General features: G+C 37.5%; 1 protein-coding gene across 7 annotated transcripts in view; it reads right to left on the bottom strand.

The window, feature by feature from the left end:
- BMPR1A (bone morphogenetic protein receptor type 1A) overlaps positions 1–21,362 on the bottom strand; it is a 152,043-nt gene that overhangs the window by 6,752 nt on the left and 123,929 nt on the right. For 6 of the 7 annotated variants that reach the window (XM_087431807.1, XM_087431806.1, XM_087431803.1 and 3 more), the window contains 6 exons: positions 18,138–18,234; positions 17,875–17,974; positions 16,573–16,632; positions 7,062–7,206; positions 2,870–3,062; positions 1,058–1,355 (listed from right to left, as the gene is read on the bottom strand). In XM_087431807.1, coding sequence (XP_087287933.1) covers positions 1,058–1,355; positions 2,870–3,062; positions 7,062–7,206; positions 16,573–16,632; positions 17,875–17,974; positions 18,138–18,234 — 893 coding nt within the window. The remainder of the gene's footprint in view (positions 1–1,057; positions 1,356–2,869; positions 3,063–7,061; positions 7,207–16,572; positions 16,633–17,874; positions 17,975–18,137; positions 18,235–21,362) is intronic. The other variant, XM_087431810.1, reaches the window with a different exon arrangement.

Genomic DNA, 21,362 nt, shown 5'->3' with positions numbered 1-21,362 from the left:
ATGGAGAAATGGCATACTTATACCCTGTTTATGGGAGTATAAATTGATGCACGCTTTCTAAAGGGACAATCTGTAATATATCATAATTTAATATGTACATACTCTTTGTCTAAGTAGCCCCTTCTCTAGGAATCCATCGTCAAGAAATACTATACAGGGGCCGGGCCCGTGGCTTAGCAGTTAAGTGCGTGCGCTCTGCTGCTGGCGGCCCGGGTTCGGATCCCAGGCGCGCACCGACGCACCGCTTCTCCGACCATGCTGGGGCCACGTCCCACATACAGCAACTAGAAGGATGTGCAGCTATGACATACAACTATGTACTGGGGCTTTGGGGGGAAAAAAAATAAATAAATAAAATCTTAAAAAAAGAAATACTATACAAATGCTCAAGGATATTATATATGGATAAAATATAATGTTCATTAAAGCATTTTTTTATTAATAGAGATAAACTGGAGGCAACTTTAATGTCCATCACTTGGGTCATAGATGGGATAAACTGTAGTACATTCATATTATGGAAAGCTTTGCATCAACACTTTTGTTAAAAAGAATGAAGCAGATCCATATAAACTGAAACAGAAAGATGTCAAGGACAATAAAACAGAAAATCAAGAATTACGTAGAGTAGAGGGCTGGCCTGGTGGTGTAGTGGTTAAATTCACATGCTCTGCTTCAGCAGCCCAGGGTTTGCAGGTTCGGATCCCGGGCATGGACCTATGCACTGCTTGTCAAGCCATGCTTTGGCGGTGTCCCATATAAAGTAGAGGAAGATGGGCACAGATGTTAGCCCAGGGCCAATCTTCCTCAGCAAAAAAAAAGAGGAAGATTAGCATCAGATGTTAGCTCAGGGCTAATCTTCCTCGTTAAAAAAAAATGAATTATGTAGAGTAGGATGCAATTTTTGTAAAAAAACAAGACAAAAACCCCAACTATATATTTATATAACTATACAAGCACAAACACGTGTTTAGAATTCCACTGTCTTGAATACAAATAGGCAAATATCTTCTGGAAATTAAAATAATTTCAAAACAGTATGCAAAGAACCATTCACCTGTTGAATTTCACAGCAAGGCCCAGGTCAGCAATACAGCAACTTCCATTTTTCTTGATGAGGATGTTTTTGCTCTTTAGGTCTCGATGAGCAATTGCAGGCTTTCCTTGGGTGCCATAAATTTCTGTGTGGAGATGGCACAGACCACAGGCAGCCGAGTAAGCCAACTTGAGCAGGGCTCTGGTGTCTAGTGTAGCACACTTCAGGAAATCATAGAGAGATCCGTTTTCATGGTAGTCAGTAATCAAATAAAGCTGAGTCCAGGAACCTGTACCTTTAATGTCTGCTGCTATAAAACCTGTTCAGTTAATGAGTTTAAAAGGTCAGTTATCAGAAAGAGCCGGGAAGAATAAGGAATGCTCATTCAGGATATTGAGAATAACTCAGGTATCATATACAGGTAACAAAAATTTTACTTGCCTGACAAAATCTCTTGAATGTGTTACCAAAATTTTTATTTCTGCAATTTACACATATAACTCTATACATTTCTGCAATAAATTTAAAATAATCTTAACAATAATCATGAAAATGATAATATGACTAAGAAAAAGAAAACATATATAACAACCCGGGGGAATGTTATCAAGCTACATGATTCTCTACGCATGAAGAACTATAAACAAGGAATGTGGAAAACGTTCTCAATTTTAAATTGAAACGTGGACACATTAAAATAATAAAGTTAAAAATGTTCAACTAACAGTTTGCTCCTAACTACCCAACTCCCATTTGCCCACAAATGACTCATCACAACTGCCTTTTCAGTCTAGTTTGCTGACTGAGCAGGTCTGCAACACTGGCCTCCTTTCTCCTTTTTCTTTCCCTCTCTCCTTTCAGAAAAAGGTCAGTGAGTGCTGGGTTGAGCAGTGGCCCTCCCAAATTCACGTCAACCTGGTACCCGTAAATGTGACCTTATTTAGAAATAGGGTCTTTGTAGATATAATCAAGATGAGTTCATACAAGATTAGGGTGGGCCCTAATTCAACTGGAGGAAGGAAATTTGGACACAGGCACACAGGGGAGAAGGCCATGTGATGACAGAGAGACATAGGAGTGTTGTCTATAAGTCAAGGAAAGCCAAAGATTGCTGGCAATCACCACAAGTGAAGAAGAGGCCAGGAAGGGTCCTCCCCTACAGCCCTCAGAGAGCAAGGCCCTGCCAACACCTTGATTAAACTTCTGGACTCCAAAATGCCACCCCGTCTGTGGTAATTTGTTATGACAGCCCTAGGAAACTGATACAAGTGCCTACTCTACTCTTGGCAATGTGCTATATGCACTCTCTAAATTAAAGGGTAGGGAAATAGCAGCTGAAAAGTAAAGTCAGGAAAGCTAGACGAGTTTATGAACCCTACTGATCAGATTATACCTAAATTATTTTGCAATTGTATAAATAGGGAGGGAGGGAGAGACCTATTAAGCATAGAACATAAATGAAACTACATCTTATGGGGGGGAGGGTGATTTAGCTTACAGAAGGCAAAAGATACATATAAAGTTATCCTAGAAAACTGCTTCAATTACCTATGAAAGACCTGGTTTTTGTTATTATATGAGTAAGTCTAATAAACTAGCATTGCTTCCAATTTGAAACTCAGTGCTGTTTCCTCAGTTGGGTAGTAAATAAAGTGGTTGGCTGGCATTCAGGACTGTGTTGTATTTAAACAGTGGATTCTACTGGGTTTCCTTTAGCCAAATGCACACAAATAAATCTACATATGTTTTTACAAGTCCATGTGGCAGGCTTCCACCCGCATCCCACTAACCTTGTCAGAATACGGAATTGACTGAAATCAAATGTGTACCTACCAAGTATATTTTCATGGCGCATTAGCACAGTTTGATAGATTTCCGTTTCTCGAAACCAGCTAGCTTCTTCAGTGGTAAAAAACACTTTGACTGCCACTTTTTCACCACGCCATTTACCCATCCACACTTCTCCATATCGGCCTTTACCAACTTGCCGAACCATCTGAATCTGTTTGGCAATAGTTCGCTGAACCTTCATAGAAAAAAGTAAAATGTTTTGAGTTCTTGATGAAAAGAACCTATTAAGACTGAGAAAGTGGTCTCATAGCCCACCCATCAAAAAGGATGGTACACACAACCAACCAACTCCAATGTTAAAATTGATCATGTACTGAAAAGTAGATGAAACAATGCACAGTATATTCTGAAATCACAAACTAACAGGTTAGTCAACGTGGCAGACTGTTTGCCAAAATGGTCAAAATAACTCCTCTCCCAGTACACACACCCTTGGGTAGTCTCCTCCACAGATGCTGGGCTTGGCCATATGACTTGCTTTGGGCAAAAGAACAACAGCAAATGTGATGCAAGTGAAGACTTGAGAAGTGTTTGTGCACTGGGGCTTGCCCTTTCTTGCTGTTCTGGGGAACTCTGTGACCAATAACAATACCATGTGAACTGTCGGCCGTGTGCACAAACCATACAATCTAGCTCTAGCTGAGCAAGTTCAGAAAAAGAACTGCCCAGCAGACCCACAGAATCATGAGAAATAAATGTTTGTTGTCTCAAGCCACTAAGCTTTGGGGTGGTTTATTATGTAGCAAAATCTAAATGACAGTTAAAACTCAGTCTATAAGACCCTACTTGATCTGGCTCCTGTCTAATTCTACAGCCTCATCCTTCACTATCACTCCCCCTCACCTCTCTTACTCACCTTCTTTCAACTTTTAGAATTCACTCAAGCTCATTCCTGTCTCAGTCTTTTTTTGCATATGCAGTTCCCTTTACTTAAGAGCGTTGTTTCTCTCCGTTAAACATCTTCATAGCACATATATACTTCTCAGTTGCTGCACTTACCACAATTATAATTTTATCACTTATTTACGTATTTGTTTGAATCCCATCCCCTCCGCTCACAGAATACAGGTGTTTGTTTAGGACAATATCTGAAGTATAATAAGTGCTTTCATTAATATTTGTTGAATGAAAGATGCACATTAACCGAAACCTTTCAGTTTCAAAAGTGTTAGCGGTCATTCTAAATTAAGAAGAACACTAAGGACCAGGTTCGAAATGCACTTAAAGTGGGCTAGATTTTGTGCATACCTAAACTGACTTACTTTATGTAAGTCATTTAATCCAGAATCCTTTTATAATTCTTTTAGAAAGTCAGGATTATTGAGGTATAATTTGTATATAATAAGGTTCACTCTTTTTGAGAAGTGTTTTGACAAATGTGCACAGTCACATAACCAATAAAACCACAATTAAGATATAAAACATTTCCATCACCCAAAGTTCCCTCTTGCCTCTTTATAGTCAATTCCCTCCCCACCTACCTCTCAATCCCTGGCATCACTCATCCATCTTCTGTCCCTACAGTTTTGTGTTTTCTAGACTATCACATAAATGGAAACATACAATATGTAGCCCTTTGTGCCTGGCTTCTTTCATTTAGCACAAAATGCCTTGAAATTCATCTGGGTTGTTGTTGCATATATCAGTAGTTTGTTCCTTTTTATTGATAACTAGTATTCCACTGTAGGTACCACAATTTGTTTATCCATTTACCAACTGATGGACTTTGGGTTGTTTAAAATTTATGTCTATTATGAATAAAACTGCTAGGAACATTCACACTCAGGTCTCTGTGGGGACATGTCTGCATGTCTCTTTGGTAAATACTTAGCAGAAGCACTGCATTATTGTACAGAAAGTATATGCTTAACTTTTCAGTCAACCGTCAAACCATTTCCCACAGTGGCTATACCATTTTGCATTTCAATCAGCAATGTATGACATTTCCAGTTGATTTATTTATATCCTTTTCAGTACTTAATATCTCAGTCTTAGCCATACAAGTGGATGTGCAGTAGTATCTCATTGTGTTTAATCTGCATTTCCCCAGTGATACTGAGCATCTTTTCATGTGCTTATTTGCCATTCTTATATCTTCTTTTGGGGAAGTGTCTATTCAAATCTTTTGTCCATTTTTAAAAATTGGGTTGTCTTATTACTGAATTGTAAAAGTTCTTTATATATTCTGTAACACAAATTCTTTATCAGATTTGCTTTGCCAGTTTGTGACCTGCTTTTTCATTTTCTTGACAGTGTCTTCCGAACAAGAAAAGTTTCAAATTTTTGAGAAAGCCCAATTTATCATTTTTTAAAACGAATCATGAGCTAGCCCTGATGGCCTAGCGGTTAAAGTTTGGCGAGCTCTGCTTCAGTGGCTCGGGTTCGGTTCCCAGGCACGGAACCACACCACACGTCTGTCAGTAGCCATGCTGTGGCAGCAGCTCACATAGAAGTACGAGAATGACTTACAACTAGAATATACAACTAGGTACTGGGGCTTTGGGAAGGAAAAGGAGAAAAAGAAAAGAATCATGCTTTTTGTGTTCTAAGAAATCTGCTCAACCCAAGGTCACAATGATTTTCTTTCTTTGCATGTGTGTGCTTTTTACTAAAGTATAGTTGACATAGAATATTATATTAGTTTCAGGTCACAGTGATTTTCTAAAACATTTTCTTTTAAAGGTTTTATACTGTAACCTTTACACTTAGGTCTATTATCCATTTCAAGGTAATTTTGTACATGGAGTGAGGTAAGCGTCAAAGATTCAATTTTTGGCAAATGGATGCCAGACTGTCCTTCCCCCACTGAATTACTCTGGCACCCAAATCAATTGATCATATATATGTGTGTCCTTGTCTAGACTCTCTATTCTGTTCCACTGAAACACATACTTATCCTTATGCCAGGACCACACTGTGTTGATGACTGTAGCTTTACATTAAGTCCAGAAATCAGGCAGTGAAATCTCTTTATTCTTTTTCAAAATTGTTTCGGCTCTTCTAGGTCCTTTGCATTTCCACATAAACGTTAGAATCAGCTCATCAATTTTTATGAAACTTTGCTCTAATTTTGATTTGGACTGAATTGAAACTATAAATTGATTTTAGGAAAACTGAAATCTTAATATGGAGTCCTCTGATTCACAAACAGGAAATACATCTCCACTTATTTAGGGCTTTGTTAATTTCTTTTGGCAGTGTTTTCTGATTTTCAGTGTACAGGTCTTATATAAATTTTGTTAAGCTTATTCCAAAATATTTCATGTTTTTGATGCTATTTTAAATGGTACTGCTTTTTAAATTTCAATTTCTAATCGTTTGTTGCCAGTGTATATAAATTTAAGGATTTCTGTTCAATGACTTTATATTCTGTAACCCTGATAAACTCACTTATTGGTTGTTGTAGCTTTATATCATCCTTGAGATTTTCTATGTAGACAACCATGTTGTCCACATATGAAGATAGTTTTACTTTAACCTTTCCAATTCAATTACGGAATTATTTAATTTGATGAATTTTTAGAAGTCAATGTATTTATTTTAAACAAACGTAATTAAACAAAAATTAAACAAACAACTGCAATTAAACAAATTAAAAATCTATCTGGATATCTAGTGTTTATTAGAAGGGTCCTCTTGACCCCTAAATCTGAATATTTCCATATATATAACCCTCTTAGAACTGCTTACAACTCACTTTAAAATAATTTTTATGAATTGTGTTTGGTAATACAGTAATATATTGAGGGAAGTATCACCTCTATGGAGATCTGTGGGGATAAGTTCCCCTCAATTTTAGAATCTGAAGTAGTTACACTTCTCCCAAGCAATCAGTTTAACCTATAGATGCAAGGAATCTTGATTCCTCTTCAAGTTGGCTATAAAAAGCAAAACTTGCAGCTAACTGTAAGACTTACATAGCACTTCACGACCACATTTTCTTTCCTAACCTTGCTTATGGCTCTATCTTACTTGCCTATCTATTTTTTTTCATTTCGTATTTCTTGTTTTTACTTAATTTCATCTTGCATTACTGCAACCATCTTTCTAAATAAAAAGGAAAAAAATGTCTAGTAATATTCCCTAATCTGTAATAACCATTGCTGTCTACCATCATACGAGGACACATTCTTTATCAATAAAACGTTCATGTGTATATGACATTTTATCTTACCAATAAAGGTAGTCCAGATCCACTACCAGAACTCTGTGACTGGTCAATAAGGTCTTTTAATGATTCTCCAACTGGAATAAACGCTTCATCCTGTTCCAAATCACGATTATAACGACGTCTGCTTGAGATGCTCTTGCAATAATGTCTTTTAAAAAAACAGAAAATAATCTACATTAAAATTCTAAAACTATAAAACTCTAAGGTAAGAAAAATTTTGAGATTGTCGACATCATCACCCTTTCTATCCAAATTAGTCTTATCACAGGATAATATAGCCTTTGTTAAAATAATGTCCAGAAATGTAATTTATGAGGTTAAAGTTCCATACACCATGTTAAAATGGAAAGACGCTCATGGTGTATTGGTACATGAAAAAAACAGATTAAAAAACAGCATGTAAAGTGTAATCCTAGCTATGAAAAATTTTTAAATTACATGTATTTATGTCTAAAAAGATCAGAAAGGATATAGAGCAAGTTGTAAATAATAGTTATTTCTGGGGATGTAGGAATATTCACACCGTCTACTTTACATAAGTATTTTCATTTGAATTTATAAGTATGTATTTTTGTATCAAAATGAACAATAAATATATTTCCACTTTACAAAAAGAGAAAAAGAGTTTATGGAAAAGAAAACAAGTTCTCTTAATTCATTATATTTTTGAAGGTTTCTCTTTTTAAAATTTCAAATTATGAAATTTAACACACAGAAACGTAGAGATTAATTCAACTGGCACCCATGTGTAGACTATTTAATAAATTATTAACATGATGTTATATTTATTTTAGGTCTATTTTAAATAAATAAACATTAGAAATATTTGAAGCTCCAGCCATTTCCCTGATAATTCCATTTCCCTCTTTTACTCCTAAGAGACTAACACTACCCTGAATCTAGTTACATCCTTCCTATCTATGTATTTATACCTTTACTATAAATGTATATATTCATAAACAACATAGTTTCTGTGGACACAAATTTACATAAATGGCATATGTTGTATTAATATTCTGCACCTTGCTTTTAAAAAAAAACCTCCTAATGTTTTACATACTTACTCATGTTGATATATGCTAAAAAACAATAGCTCATTTTTATTGATGCTGAGTGTGTCAGGCACTGTTTTGTGACTCACTTCATCTTTCCCAAACTCCTAAGAGGTTAAGTACCACTGTTTCCATTTGACAAATGAGGAAACCATAACCCAGAGGTTCATCATCTGTCCCAAGTCAGACAGCTGGCCAGTGGTGACGCTGGGATCCAAACCCTGAAGCCTGGGTCTGGAATCCATGGTCCAAGTCACTACTATTCTGTTAAGGAAATGATTTAAATAATACCTAGCATTCCTGTTATGGATTTGCCACAACTTACTCTGATAGCCATATTTTAGTTATTTCCAAAAGTTTGTTAATATAAACAGTACTGCAAAAAATATTTTTCTGCCTGTCTTTTGTGCAGATGTCTAAGGATTTCTTGAAGGTATACATACTTTCAATTTTATTGATATCACCAAATTGCTCTCAAAAGTGGAATAATTTATACTTCCACCAAAAGTATAATATCACAATGTGCATTTCCCCACACTCCAATCCAAACTCAGAACTGTCATATTTTTAGACTTTTGCCAACTGAATGGGTATGAAATAGTGACGTGTTTTTTGTTTTCGCCTGATTACTAAGGAGATTGACTTTTTTTTCCATAATTTTATTTATTTATTTATTTTCCCCCCAAAGCCCCAGTAGATAGTTGTATGTCACAGTTGCACATCCTTCTAGTTGCTGTATGTGGGACGCGGCCTCAGCATGGCCGGAGAAGCGGTGCGTTGGTGCGCGCCCGTGATCCGAACCCGGGCCGCCAGCAGCGGAGCGCGCGCACTTAACCACTAAGCCACGGGGCCGGCCCATTGACTTTTTTTTTTCACAGTTCAGTTTTCTCCTGTGAACTGCCTGTTCATGTTTTTGCATGTTTTCAACTGGGGTGTTTTTATCTTTTTTTCTTATTGATTCATAGGGGTATCTTTATATAATCTGGATACTAAAACTTTGATAATTATGTTACAACAGTCTTCTCTCAGTCTGATTGTCATGTCACTACATTTATGGTGTTTTATGTCAGTTTTTAATTTTAATGTTGTCAAATTAACTTTATCAATCTCTTTTCCCCCTTTTTAATACATGCTTTTGTGTCTTGTTTAAGACAACCTTTCCCACCCTAATATCATAAACATATTTTAAAGGTCTTAAAATTTTGATTCTCTCCTTTACTCCTTTAATCCATTTGGAACTTACAGTAAAGGATGGAAATTAGGGAATACATCAAGTTAGATTTGTTTTCCATGTGGATAGCTCAACATACTTAAGGATTCTTGTAATTTTATTTTTAAAACTTTATATGGGTTAAGTAACTCAAATGGTATAAAATTCAAAAGACATAAAAGGGTGTACAATGAAAAACCTTCCTCCCACCCCTATCCCTAAGCCATCAAGTTCACCTTCCTAGAAGGAAGCTGGAACTGGAACTATTGCCAGTCTCCTGGGTAATCTTCTGGGGACCATCTATGCATATTAAACCAACAGACACACTGCTGTTCATCTCTGCTTTTTTTTTCCTTCCAGAAATGGTAGTATACCAACACATACTGTTCTGCAGCTTGCTTTTTCACTTAGCAATATACCTGGAGGATCACTCCACAGCAGCACATAAAGAGCCTCCTTTTTCTTTGACGGCTAAACAGTATTCCATTGTATGGCTGTTACCACCATTCCTTACTGGTAACATTCAGATTGTTTCTAGTCTGATTTCATACAAGGCTGAAATGAAAAAATTTGCTGGCATATCTGTAGTACAAATGACCAGAAGTCAGAACTGAATTTGGAATTTTGATGGAAGGCTCTACTGACCTCTTTTGCAGGTTATACCAGTTATAACCCCTCCACCATTATGTGCGAGTGCCCATTTTCTCCCACTGTCATCCACACCCTTGTGTTGTTCCCATCTCGTCTCAAGATAACCCAAGAGACTCCCCTCCTCCCACTCGTTTTGCGCTTCTTAGAAGCAAACATTTTCAACTTTTCTAAGCTGATGTAACGTTTACCTAAATTTCTAAATAACATGCTTATATTGACATTTTCAGTTTTTCAGTCTTAGGCTTTAACTATTGACCTCACACTGTGGAAGATGTGGATTTAACTCATCATTTAACACCCCTACCCCAAGCAGAAATACTTCTATCCTCACAACCTCCCAACATAGTTATAGCATAATATTTGTTCAGACCAATATTCAATGTTTGCATGATTATGACTATGTAAACTCTACCCAAATGTGGATCTCACTGTATACCATGATTGTTTTCTTCTTTCCTGCTAACCCTCTCGCCCCCCAAGGCACAGGCAAACATCCATTACTTCGGGATATGAAGAGCAGAAGCAAATCCCTCTGCCTCTGGTTGATGTGTAGGAAACACTTCCTCTGCCCCCATCAGGCAAAGATCCATTGATGCTGAGGAAGGGTCAAAACTCCGAGAAAGCCCCATCCTTAAGGTATAGCAACACAGAGCCTACCTAAGGACAACAGACATCCCCTCCCCCACTTTCCACCTGCCCCCACCATGAGTAACATGCAGCAGCAGGCTCCCTCTCAGGGAAGAGCAAAAGTGTGGAGGGAGACGCCTGCTCTGGTGCAGGCATACAGTGAAAGCTGAGAGGGTGAGCAGGGACAAAGAGAAAAACCCTTCCGCACCTAAACCCCGACTCTAAGCACAATGTAACATCAGCCCATTACCAAAGGAACGTGAAACCTGTGATGTCCTGAAGGCACAGACCCAAACATTTAACAAAACCCAAGCCCAATTCAACTCCTGACCAGACTGACTCACTCTCCCACACTAACAGCCTAAGAGAATTAGAGGCACGGCCATTTTTAGGTATATATACAAACATATTTTTTTTTTATCTCAGTCTATTATTCTAAATATGATATACAGCACTTGATCAAAAGTTATGAGACACACTAAAAGACAAAGAAAACAGCTCACTGTCAAGAGGTCAGGCAATTAATAGAACCAGTCTCGGAGATGACTCATATGTTGGAACTATCAGACAGGCACTTTAAAATAACTCTGATTAAAATGATAAAGCTTCTAGTGGAAAAGATGGACAACACGAATAAAGAGAAGAAGAACTTCAGCAGAGAAATCGAGTCAAATGGAAATGCTAGAAATGTAAAACATGATGTCAGAGATGAATAATTCCTTTGACAGGCTCAAGGAGACTGGACCCAGCTGAGGGAATAAAACTAGTGAATTTGAAAACAGGTGAATAGAAATGACCCGAACTAAAAAACATAGAGCAAAACGAATTAGAAAAATTCAACGAAGAATAAAAGAGCTGTGAGACAGTATCAAATAATCTAAAATATGTGTAGCTATCGTCTCAAAAGGAGAAGGGAGAGATACAAGGAACAGATAAAATATGTGAAGAGATAGACAATAACTTCGCAAAAATAGAGAAAAACATCAAACCACAGATTCAGTAAGCTCAGTGAACCTGAAATGAAAGTAAATACCAAAAAGAAACATACATATTCTAAATATATTATAGTCAAATTTTTTAAAACCAAAGATAAAGGTAACATCTCTAAGGACAAAAAGTCAACCCAGAATTCTACATCCAGTGAAAATACCTTTGAAAAATGAAGGCAAAAGATTTTTCAGACAAACAAAAGCTGGGAGAACTTATGGCCAGTAGACTTACATTGCAAGAAATTAAGTTAAAGGAAGTTGTTCAGGCAGAAGGCACATACCAAATGAAACTTGGACCTAAAACTTGGAACTAACCAAACAAATGGAGAGTGCTGAAAATAATAAAAATAAACGTGAACAAAAGGACATTTTTTCTTATTTCTAATCACTTTAAAGCTGATTAGCTACTCCTTTTTTTTTTTTTTTTTTGTGAGGAAGATCAGCCCTGAGCTAACATCTGCCAATCCTCTTTTTTTTGCTGAGGAAGACTGGCCCTGGGCTAACATCTGTGCCCATCTTCCTCCACGTTATGTGGGACACTGCCACAGCATGGCCTGACAAGCGGTGCCTCGGTGTGCGCCCAGGATCCGAACCCGGGCTGCCAGCAGCAGAGGGAGCACACTTAACCACTACGCCACGTGGCCAGCCCCAGCAACTCCTTTTTTAAGGTGTACAATAAATGTTTATCATCTTTTTTATTAAATGAAACATTATTTGGCAATATTTTTTGCTGCAATTAATTTAATTTAAAAATCACCGATTTTTAATATTTAACTACTGTGGGACTAGGAGTCTACTAGTGGCAGTGAGGCTAATGGACCAATTATAAAGCCAGAAGGGGGTTCATATCTGATCAATTAATCTGTGATAGTGCTTCCCAAGCAGCCATTGTGGGCCAAGGGGAGGCTGGTGAACATCAACAAGTTTTAATGAGTATCTGTGTGCCAAGCATGGGGGCACACCAACTCACGGTGTTTATCCTTAATAATTCAACAGAAAAGTGGTAATGTATCAGCCAGTCATCATAAATATTAAAATATTAATGGACAAGTATTCTCTACCATAATTGAGATTTCTGTTTAGCAGAAAAGGCAGACTTTAGGCAAATAATTATGAATAAGTAAACACGATAGAAAATATAAAAACTGTAAGGTAAAAGTAATAAACGTTTTGGGGGTGGATCATGGGATTTAACCAGTTTTTTAAGGGTCAGAGAAATCACTTACAAAAAAGGACAGAAATTCCATGTCAGAGGGAAGTAGAAGGAACTGGCAGAATGGCAAAGAAATGATATCTAATCCAGAATGAAGGGAGATGATGGTTAGAGAGGAAGTTTTGGAGAAAGTATTGATTTTGAGGGCCACGTTATCATAAATGTAAATCAGATTCAAGAAGAATAAATTTGCAAATTTGTCTAGACTGGAAGAAAACAGTCATCAGAAAAAAAGTGAAAAAAATATTAATGAGATACATAAAAGAGACTAACCTTGATATGTGGAAAGATACACATTAATCTTATCCTTTTATGGCTTGCTATAGATAGCAATTTGTGTCTTGTTACAGTCAAGCTAAATGTGAATGAATACCCCAAATTACTAATCCCGTAAATCTGATAGATAATGGTCTTCAAGTAAATAAAACTAGTACATAAAATTCAAAAGCTAAATATAAACAGGATAGTCATGAGGTTCTCTGTAATATTTAGTTTAAAACTACAAAAGGAGCCTAAATGAACAGTTTGTGGTGTCTCTGTATTTCACGAACTGCTCTAGGTCACTAGAATATCTATAGCTTGATTCTGAGATGAGTTTTCTTTTCAGTTAATCGTAAATGACACTGTAGTTTGTGTCAGGGTTACCTTGACCTCCATTTCCAGCTCTTCCTTCTTTTGTGTAGATTCGTATTTCCACCTGGCATAATTTTCTTGTGGCGCAGATCTGCTGGTGATGAATTCTTTCAAGCTTTTCTATGTCTGAAAGCCTTTATTTTTTTATAATTTTATTTATTTATTTATTTTCCCCCCAAACCCCCAGTAGATAGTTGTATGTCACAGTTGCACATCCTTCCCACGTCGCTGTATGTGGGACGCAGCCTCAGCATGGGTGGAGAAGCAGTGCGACGGTGCTCATCCAGGATCCGAACCCGGGTCGCCAGCAGCGGAGCGTGTGCACTTAACTGCTAAGCCACGGGGCCGGCCCCTGAAAGCCTTTATTTTGCCTTCATTTTCCAAAAATATTTTCTCTGGGTATAGAATTCTAGGTTCATAACTTTTTCCTTTGAGTACTTTAAAGATGTTGCTCCGCTATATTCTTGCTTGCACTGATTCCCATGAAAAGTTGGCCACCACCCTTATCTTTTCTCCTCTGTACATAATCTTCCTTTTTTCTCTGGCTGCATTTAAGATTTTTCTCTTTATCACTGGTTTTGAGCAATCTGATAACGACGTGCCTTGCTATAGCTTTCTTTGTGTTTCTTGTACTTAGGGTTTGCGGAGCTTTTTGGACCTACAGGTTTACAGTTTTCACTAGCTTTGGAAAAATTTTGGTCATTATTTCTTAAAATATTTTCTTCTGCTCTCTCCTCCTCTCCCCTTTGGGAACTCCAACTATATATATATATATCGGGCTGCCTTAAGTCTCACGGCTCACTGGTGCTCAATTCATTTTTTAAGTTCTTAATGTTTTAGTTTGTTTAGTTTCTATTGTTATGTCCTCATGTTCACTCATCTTTTCTGCTACAGTGTCTAACCTGCCATTAATTTCATCCAGCGTATATGTCATCTCAATATTACAGATTTCATATCCTGAAGTTTCATTTGGGTCTTTTTTATATCTTCTATGACTCTATTACTTTTTGAACATATGAAAATATAGCTGTAATAACTGTTTTAATGCCCTTCTCTGCTAATTCTAAAATCTATATCAGTTCTGAGTTGGTGGTTTTGATTTCTCCTTATTCGTCATATTTTCCTACTTTTTACATATGTGGTAATCATTGATTGGATGGCAGATATTGTGACTTTTACCTTGCTGGGTGCTGGGTATTTTCGTATTCCTATAAATATTCTTGAGCCTTGTTCTAGGATGCAGCTACTTGGAAATAGAATGATCCTTTTGGGTCTTGCTTTTGAGGTGGTACCAGAGCCATGTTTTGTCTAGGGTTAATTATTGCCCAATATTGAGATAAGATCCTTCTGAGTACTGTAACCAAAGTCCTGTGAATTATGAGGTTTTCAAGTCTCATAGCTGGTGGGAACAGACACTCTTCCCAGCCTTGTGAGCAACAAATACTGTTTCCTTCAATCTTTTCAGGCATTCTCTCCCAGCCTTCGGTAGTTTCCTTACTTGTACACACTGATCAAGATTCAGCTGGGCCGGCCCTGTGGCTTGGTGGTTAAGTGCACGTGCTGCGATGCTGGTGGCCTGGGTTCGGATCCCGGGTGCGCATCGAGGCACCACTTCTCCGTCCATCCTGAGGCCGAGTCCCACATACAGCAACTAGAAGGATGTGCAGCTATGACATACAACTATCTACTGGGGCTTTGGGGGGAAAAAATTAAATAAATAAAATCTTTAAAAAAAAAAAAAAAAAAAAAAAGATTCAGCTGAATATCTGATGGGAACCTTCTGCAGGTATCTGGAGTTCTTTTTCCGTTAAGTTCTCTCCTTTCCAGTACTCGGTCCTATGAATTGTAGCTGCTATTCACTCCCCAGACTCCTGGCTATATCTCCTCAATTCAGTCTGCCGGGCTATACCTAGGTTCCTCCTGTATTCTGCAGCCAAAAACTCTCTTCAGACAGTAGCTGGATAATCCAAAGGCTCACCTCATTTGTTTCCTGTTTCTCAGGGATCAGTGTTCTTCACTGCCTGATTGGCAGCTGTTAGTATGTGAGTGGAGCTTATTGATTACAGCCTTCACTGTAAGATCATTTGCCTGGGCCATTTCATTGGGCTCACTGGGGTCAGTATGTTTAGGTCTTTTCTCTTGGGCTGGATGGAGTTCCCCAGGAAGAAGCTTCCTAGCTTTTGTCTAGAGGGAATAAGCCTGGCCGACAGAGTTCTGGGAGGGTTGGGGGCCCATCAATCAATATGTAAATATTATCCACCTTACCTCCTTGTTTTCACTATAATACCCCACCCTCACAGCTGAGAACCTTATTTTTGTTCTTTCCAGAGAATACACTTCTAGCCTTCTGGTAGGGAGATGGTGGGGAAGTCATGTGATTATTCAGAATAGGAGTACGGATCTCAGTATCTGTGGTACTTGGCATCCAAAATGGCCCACAAAGATCCTCACCTCCTGGCATGCATGTGCTTGTTTAGTTCCTGTCCATAATGCATTAGGGCTGACCTGTGTGACCAATAGAATATGGCAGAAGTGATGGTGTGACTTCTGAATCTAGACCATAAACAGCATTGCAGCTTCCACCTTGGTCTCTTGGATCACTCACTCTGGTGGGAGAGCCAGGTTTCAGGCTGCAAGGACACTCAAGCAGCTCTGTAAAGAGGCTCACATCAGAGGAACTAAGGTCTCCTGCCAACTTCTGAGCCTTGGAAGTGAGCTTTCTTAGAAGGTGATCTACCAGCCCCCAGCCAAACCTTCAGGTGAGCCCAGCCTCTGCTGATATCTGACTAGATGTCATTAATGATCCCGAGCCACCCAGTCAAGTCACTCCTGAATTCCTGATGCACAGAAACACTGAGAGATAATAATTGCTGTTTTAAGCCACTAAGTTTGGGAGTGACTTCTTAATGTAGTATTGCATAACAAATATAGCATCTGACTTTCTAAAAACAGACTTTCAAGCAATCCTCTTGGTTTTACTGCCACCTTCAACTTCACTTACGGAGATAAGCGGTAATTGATAAGCCAATTCCTGAGCTTCCTGGGGAATTCTATAGTATAAACCAGTTGTTTTTTGGCTTTCTTAATGTCTAGCCTAGGATTCAGATTTTTTAGGTCTGCAAAGTCACCTTTTACTCACCCAAAAGCTTCACTGATTCCAAAGTTTTCTGCTGTTATCTTATCTCCTGTTCTCCCTGTCCTAGTTGGACAAAGAAGTTAAAAAATCTTTATTGCTGTTCTAGTGGGGGCAGCAAAAGTAAATAAGTATGCTCAATCTGCCTCTTCATCTAAAAGACTTGTTTATCAAACATCTGGATCTTTGCCAGTATAATAGGTGAAAAACACTATCTCAGTATGATTTTAATTTACATTTTTCATATTATGAGTATTCTTGAGTCAGTCTTTCTATTTTTCTTTTAAAAGCTATATTTATTTCTTTTTAGATAAATCATGTGTTTATTTTTTTTGCCTATTTTCCCACTAAATTGCTAGATTTTTTTCTTTTTGATTTATAGACGCTCTCTATATTTAAAAAATCAGCTCTTTGTAATATGAGCTGCCGATATTTTTCACTGTTAGTCTGTCTTCTGACCATCTATGGCGGTTTCTACCACACAGTACAGTTTTATCTTTATGTAGTTGACATTATCAATCTTTCCTTTTTTAATTTTAAGGTTTTGGGTTTTTTTCTTTTGCTTCTAAGGTTTGTGTCACACTTTGAAAGGTCTTTCACACTCTGACATTATTTTTTAAAATTCTTCTATGGTTTGTTCTAGTACTTTAATCATTATATATATCTAGCTCCAATCTGGCTAAAATTTATTTCGTGTAGGGAATTGATTCAACTTTATTTTTTCCCATATAGCTACCTACTCCCAAATCCATTTACTGAATACTCCATCTTTTCCTCAGTAATCTGAAATGTTACTTTTATCATAAACTAAATATATGTATATACTTGGGTCTACTGACAGGTTTGGTAACTTATTCCACTGATCTCTCTGTCTCTTCATATGTCAGCAAGATAATGTTTTGTTATTGAAGTTTATGCAGGCAACTGTCTTCTGAAATCATGACTAAATGCAAACAATTCTGAACCCCAAATAACTAAAGAATGATAATATAGTTGGTTTCCTGGGACAGGTTTTAAACATTCAGAAATAAGAAAGGTCAATATTCTATAAGGAAGAAAATCATAAGCACTCACGAACAAAATAAGAAGTATAAAGTTGTGTCCAATTAACTGATAGATAGTAAAGTCTTCTTTTCCCTTAAGAAAATTATAATCTAGTTAATTAAACGAGCTATAACCAGAGAATATAAGTTAATGGTTTCTGAACTGCATTTAGCAGTCAACGGTTTCTGCCCACTGGCTTTAAGAACAACAGTTTATATCTAATGTTCAACAAAATATTTTGCATCAAAATAATTATCTTCTTACTTGTAACAAAAGCAGCTGGAGAAGATGATCATAGCAATTATGCAGACAGCCATAGAAATGAGCACAACCAGCCATCGAATGCTGCCATCGAAAAAAGGACCTGACAATGGAAGTAAACAATGAAGTAAACATATTACCTTTCTACCACATCTTAAAAGGAAAAAATAATTTCTACTGTTAAATTTTAGAAAGTTTGCTTATTGTTAAAATCAGAGAAAATATTTTACTGAGAATGAGGATCACACTTTTCTCTGCTAACCTACCTATAACAACAGGGGGCAGCGTAGGTTGTAAATACTGGTTACATAAATTGGTTCGACAACATTCTATCGTCCGGCGTAACTGGGCTTTTGGTGAATCCTAGAGGAAGAGTAATGACAAAATTAGAAATAGTTTGATATACTAAACTGGTAATGAATTTTTAAAATATTCATAAAATACCATTTCTAAATCAGTGAGTGAAAAGCACCTGCAAATTTTAGGTGTAAAAAAAGATTATTGAAAAATCAGAATTTGTGCTCAAATAGTGTTTTGAAGACTGTAAAATGGTTTTTCTTAAAGAGAACATATGCATGTGATGGTGTGTTAGTACACTAAACTTTAACTTGATTACAGACAAAGTTTCTAAGTATTTTTCAGTAAAACACTGGCAAATCTTAATATATTACTATTCATTTGTTTTTAGTAAAATAGTAATTAAAGTTATGAGATCTCTTCCTAAAAAACACGGATAATACATTTTATTACAATGATGAACTAGCAGGATAAGTACGATCTCATAGTAGTACTGAGACTTGGATGAGACTTAAGATCAGGCTAAAATGTGCAGGATGTCCTAGTCTAAAGAAAAGACAGGTTAGGAAAGGTAGTCAAGTAGGTAGAAGATACTGCAGATTGTGCGCATAACAGGTATGTTGAAACTAACGAAGAACCCAACGTTGAAGCAAGTTGAATACGTGGCAAGGATAAGGGCAAAATACAGAAACAATATTCCTGAGAGTTTTTTAGAGACCATCACCGAGATATGAGATGTGTCCCTAACATAAGAAAACAAGCACAGAAAAAGACTGTAGTCACGGGAAAATATATGTGTGAAGTTTTATTTGATTAACAGTACAATATTTGACAAGTTCCTAGCTTGAATGATGACATTTCAGCACTGCCTGGGGGAGCTGCCATTCTGGACCAAAATAGTAACAGAAGGGAATTATTTGTCATTGTAAAAGCAGCAAGAACATAAGCAGAAATTGACTGTGTTATTCTTAATATCAGATGGTCAGAAAGGAAAAACCTCAGTATAACCAGGTATTACTTTAAAAAGATGAACATGAGTCCATGACTTGAGATTCTATCAGGGAAGATGGGTCACGGAAACCTCCAAAAGCATAAGTTTTACATTTTAACTTAATTTTTAACTTTTTAACAATTTTTACTTTTAAATGATCATAAAGAGCAAGAGAAAAGAGAGATATGTTAGGAGTTACACAGGTGACTCTGAAATAATCCTAGATCTAGAGAAAACTTATATGAAGGATGGAACGAGAGTATATAACTAAAGATGAATACAAGAAGTACGAAGCATACTTTCAGGAAGGCTAAGTTCAAAACGAGCTTAGCCTTGAGAAAGAGAAAATGTAAAGAAAAACCAAGAAAGGATTTCTTTGGCAGCCCTAGAAGAAAGACCACCAAGCCATGGATGTACTGCTGAGAAAACAGCAGGTAATGGAGGACAAGGAAACCGTACAATCCTTTAACTCCCATTTTGTTTTGGTCTTCTCTACCAAGGATGATTACAGGAAGGAAGAAGGTGGACCAAACACCAGTAAGTGGGAATTGATATCCCAGAGGTATGAAGAGTCCCTACTGTGTTTCTATACTCTGGCCTCGGTGAATTATGTCCCAGAAAGATGAGAGCATTTGTGAGAGGGCCGAAAGACAGGTATGAACCAAAGATTTTAGAAACAAGGAGTGTTGGAAACTAGAGAGCTAAACATGATATTACTTTACTTTAAAAGGGAAAGAAAGTAGACAGTGCCAACAACAGAGTGGAGGCATCACGGTGTTATGGAAAAAGCAAGAGCTTTGGAACCAAACAGTTTAAGTCCGAGCTTTGCCACTTTGTGACCCTGAGCAATGAACTTACTTCTCTCTGGGCTTTAGTTTCCTTTGCTGAAAATGGAGGATAAAGAAATACCTGCCTTATAGGGTAAATGGGAGAAAATGAGGTACAACATACCAAGTACTGAGCATATTAAATGCAAATAGTAAATATTCAATAAAATAATTCTTTTTCCTCTAGTGAACTTGACACAGATCCCAGCCAAGACTGTAGAACAAGCCAAAAATGCTTATAAATCCCTAGAAGACTCGATGTGGCTTCACCAAGAATAAGGAACATAGGACTCACCTTACATCCTGCTTATGTAGGTTAACTGGGTAGGCAAAAGTCAGGTGTGTCTATATTATAAAGTTGGGTAATACAACCTTTTCTGGTCCTTCACTCCCCACTCCCATTCTCCGCCCAAGTCCATTTGTATCTCCAGATTTATGTGGGCAATAAGAATGCTTGTGGGGAAAAAACTCACTTGGCATTCATGAAATAGGAGATCCTAATTTAAATAAACTTATTTAGTGAGCTTGGGTGGAGGAGGTAGTGGGGGAGGAGGGAGTGGTACTCGAGGAAGGAACTGAAGCCAAATTACAAGGAACAGCAGTGTGGTTTCTGAGAAATAATTTACCCTACAGGAAGAAAAAGAGTAAGACAGATTTACCAACAGAGACCGGGAGAGAGAATCAAGGTCTGGGCGGAGCATGGTGATTATCACTTGAACCAGTTTTGATCCAAACTTGGCAATACATGAAAGCGCTGGGAGGAAAAGGCTTAGGGTACAAGTGCAAGAGCTGCTCGCCTCAGGTTAGGTGCTGGATAAATGGGCAGTGATATTTAGGCAAGATACACAGAAGGTCAGGTAAGTGATGGTGAAGATTTTTCGCTTGTGTAACCCCTAAAAGAACTCTGAAAAACAATGTAGCCCCCCATATATTTTTAAGCTGACATCCACAATTTTTTTTATCATAAATAGAATGTATTGATAATTTCTGTCTTATTGTACATAACGACATTAAAAAAAAAAAAAACTGTTACGTCGGGGCCGGCCCAGCGGCCTAGTGGTTAAGTTTGCATGCTCTGCTGCGGCGGCCCGGGGTTTGTGGGTTTGGATCCTGGGCACGGACCTATGCACCGCTCATTGAGCCATGCTGTGGTAGGCGTCCCACATATAAAGTAGAGGAAGATGGGCACAGATGCTAGCCCAGAGCCAATCTTCCTCAGCAAAAAGAGGAGGATTCGCAACAGATGTTAGCTCAGGGCTAATCTTCCTAACCCAAAAAAAAAAAAAAAAAAACACCAAAAACCAAAAACCTGTTACATCATTCTTAAATCTATTCAGTAGACTCTAAATAACATAGCGCTTTGACACCCCATTATC

Source organism: Ceratotherium simum, chromosome 6, assembly GCF_057802395.1.
Source record: "Ceratotherium simum simum isolate JZ-2026a chromosome 6, ASM5780239v1, whole genome shotgun sequence".
NCBI lineage: Eukaryota > Metazoa > Chordata > Mammalia > Perissodactyla > Rhinocerotidae > Ceratotherium > Ceratotherium simum.
This window is presented reverse-complemented; position numbering and strand designations above follow the sequence as displayed.